At 42.8% G+C, this 3,267-nt stretch overlaps 1 protein-coding gene across 1 annotated transcript; it reads right to left on the reverse strand.

Moving 5' to 3' along the window:
* Positions 1 to 1,927: 1,927 nt before the first annotated feature.
* LOC129971285 (uncharacterized) lies at positions 1,928 to 2,782 on the reverse strand. The gene has a single exon (XM_056084904.1). The coding sequence runs from the start codon at positions 2,780 to 2,782 to the stop codon at positions 1,928 to 1,930; it is 855 nt and encodes a 284-aa protein (XP_055940879.1).
* Between the last annotated feature and the right edge of the window lie 485 nt (positions 2,783 to 3,267).

Below are 3,267 nucleotides of genomic sequence, written 5' to 3' on the forward strand. Positions count from 1 at the left end.
TTACTCCATTGTTGAAGACACAGTACGCTGCTCCTACTCCCTTGTCCGTCTTCGATCCATCTGTGTAAATTCCATTCGGGTCCGATCTCAAGCCTCCGTCGTCAAGTGAAATCTGGTGATCTTCTAGGTGTACCGAGGGATGAGAAGTCCAGCCTGAAATCTTACAGTCTATTTCTAGTTGGCTAATTTGAAGGTCTCAGTTGTTGGTCGGGTTTTTGAGCCTATATAACGAGATGCTATCTTTGCCTCTCTTTGTAGTTGGAGGTGGAGAGGGGGGATTCCCAAAATTATTTGTAGGGCTGCTGTTGTGGTAGTTCTATAGGCTCCCGATATGGCTAGTAGAAACGGTCGTTGGATGGCTGCAAGTTTCCGTTTCATCCTATCGGTGGGATCTTGGCACCAGATGGCTGCGCCGTGTGCAAGTACTCTTTCTATTACAGTTGAGTAGAGGGTTTTTCATTGTGCCTGCTTAATTCCCCAGGATTTCCCTGTTATTTTTAAGAGATTTTGGTGGAGGATAGCTGCTCATGTTGCTTGATATCGAAGGTGTGCGTTCCAATTGAGTTTGTCGTCTATTTGAATTCCTAGGTATTTTATTGATTTTTTTCTTTTGTTCACTGTGCCGTTCCATTTTATTGATGGGCCTCTTACTATTTTACTGAGGAAGATATAATTGGTTTTATTAATGGCTATTTCCAACTTATTTTTATTTGCCCATTTGGAGAATTTTTTTATTGCTGCGTGTGTTTGGTTCTCAATTTCTTTCCTGGTTGGGGCGTGAGTTATTATTGCAAAGTCGTCCGCAAAGCCTGGATGGTGGTGTTGCGTGTCCAATCCTGCTGAAGGATTTCATTTGCTACCAGGTTCCAGAGAGCAGGGCCACTGCAGGATCCCTGTGGGCAGCCTTGTTTCTGTTCTCTTTCTGCTGGTCCTTCTGCTGTGTTGAGGACGACTTTTCTATTTTTAAGTATGTCTGAAAATTTCTATCAAGTTGGCAGGACTATTGCTATTATTTAGGTAATCTTCGATTGCAGCATGTTGAATGTTGTCGAACGCACCCTTGATATCAATTGAGAGCAGGAGGACGTGGTTCTTGTTTTGTTTTGCCAGTTTGATTTCCCTCATTAAGTTGTCAATGGCCATGTCCACTGATTTCCCTTCATGGAATCCATATTGTCTATTGCATATATGGTTGTTCTTTTCTAGGTGGTAGGTGAGTCTTTGGGTTAGGAGCTTCTCCAAGACTTTGCCTATTGTTGGGAGGAGTGATATTGGACGCTAAGAGGTTGCTTCATTAATAGGTTTTCCTGTCTTACGGAATAAGATGATGTTTCCTATTTTTAGTGAATCTGGGAATTTCTTTAATGTTAGGCATTTATTGAAGAAATCCGTGAAGAGCTGTGGAAATGTTTGGTTGATTTGCTGGATGACTATGTTGTCAATGCCATCCAACCCTGGGGCTTTACCTTTTGGGAGGCCGTTAATCGTTCTAGCTACCTCCTGTGGAGAGAAAGGGCAGTCATCTGGTGAGTAATTTACACTTGTTGCCTGTTTCGGGGTTGAGACAGGGTTTGGGAAAATTTCTTCGAGGATTCCTGCTGCTATTTGGAGTTGGCCTCCTGTCGCTTCCTTTTCTTTCAGTAGTATCAGTTGAGCTGGGGTAACTGAGTTTCGGAATGCAGCTTTATAGTGCTTGCCATAAGGGTTTTTTGCCTGGGAGTAGAATCCTTTCCATCCCAAGTTCATGTAGATGGACGTTCTTCATGTAGATGGCTGTCTCCCTTTTGAGGAGCAGGAACTGGGCTGGTCGGTTTTCTCCTGATCTTTGAGCTCGTCTCCTCAGTGCTTTTAGCCTATTTTTTGTATTTCCAATTCGCTGGTGTACCAGTTGGGTTGGAGTATTTGTGGTTGTTTTTTGATTTTGTAGCTATTCTTGCAAGATGATAGTTGTTTCGTTTAATTGCCGTGGAGTGTTGCTTTTGTTAATTGCTTGTTGAATTTTGATTACGTGTGGTAGGAGATGATTTAGCATTTTTCTATGGTTTCCGTGTTTTGTTTTAAATCTTGTTGTTATGGAGCTCTGCTGGTTGATAGCTATTGTTGTTTCTATGAATTTATGGTCACTGAGGGACGGCTCTTCTAGCACTTCCCATTTAGAAATGGTGTCTATCAGGTTTTGGCTGCAGAGGGTGAGGTCCGGCCATCCTCTTTTTCTGCAGTGGGAAAAGGTTGGAGGAGCATCTTGCTTGTTGATGATATACAGACTGCATCCGAGGGCGAAGTCTAGTATTTGGTTTCCTCTGAGGTCATTGTGTTCATAACCCCAGAGGTTGTTATGCCCGTTTAGGTCAGCTGTGATAATGATTTGTTCCCTTGGCAAGGTGTTAATTATCTGTTGTAATTCTTGGAGCGTTTCTTGAATGTTGGAGGCTGGAGATGAGTAGGCTGAGATTATTGTTGTCCGTTGTGAGGTTGTTTGAATTTTAATTGCTATTGTGTTTATCTTGATTGCAATAATTGCTATTTTGATGGTGGGTTTTGGAATGGCTATTGCTGCTTTTTTTGATGTTGAACAAAACAATGACCAGGAGCTTGGTATTCCTTTTATTCGGTCATTGTTTTGATATGGCTCTTGAATAGCTATTATGTCTGGTTGGAGTTTTGCTGCCATTGGGTGGAGGTTATCTGTTGCCGCTTTTGGCCTGCCTAGGTTTATTTGTATGATCTTGAGACCTTTTGATGATATAAAATTGTGGCCATGGTTTGTCTGCTGATCCTGCATCCTTACTTGCACTAATAGATGGTGTTTCTTTTGGCTGCGTTGAGTTTTGAGCTTAGAATCGGGCAATCTTGATGGTATGATGGATGGTTTACCGATGTTCTCCGATTCAATCTGTGGTTGGCGTCCATACAGTTGATGCACTTGGGCAGCCTACTAGTGAAATTGTGCATTATATGGGGACCTGCACAGAAGGCGCAGTACAAGTATTTAGCGTCGCATTTGGAGGCCGTGTAGTCAAATGCCTGGCATTTTGAGCATCTCCTCACACTACTACAGTGCCCAACTCTGTGGTTTTCCCCCTCGAAGAGGATCCTACCTCTCCTCCCTTTGATCTGTTGATATATTACTGGTGGGGCTTGAAAAACCCAGTGATTTTTGCCAGTCTTTCCCTTTATGGAGAATAGGACCTTTATTGCAGCTGTTGACTGATGGTCTAAGTTCTTCTTCAGGCCTTCTTCTATGGCTTCTTTCTTGACGTCAGTATG

Source organism: Argiope bruennichi, chromosome 6 (genome assembly GCF_947563725.1).
Source record: "Argiope bruennichi chromosome 6, qqArgBrue1.1, whole genome shotgun sequence".
Classification (NCBI taxonomy): domain Eukaryota; kingdom Metazoa; phylum Arthropoda; class Arachnida; order Araneae; family Araneidae; genus Argiope; species Argiope bruennichi.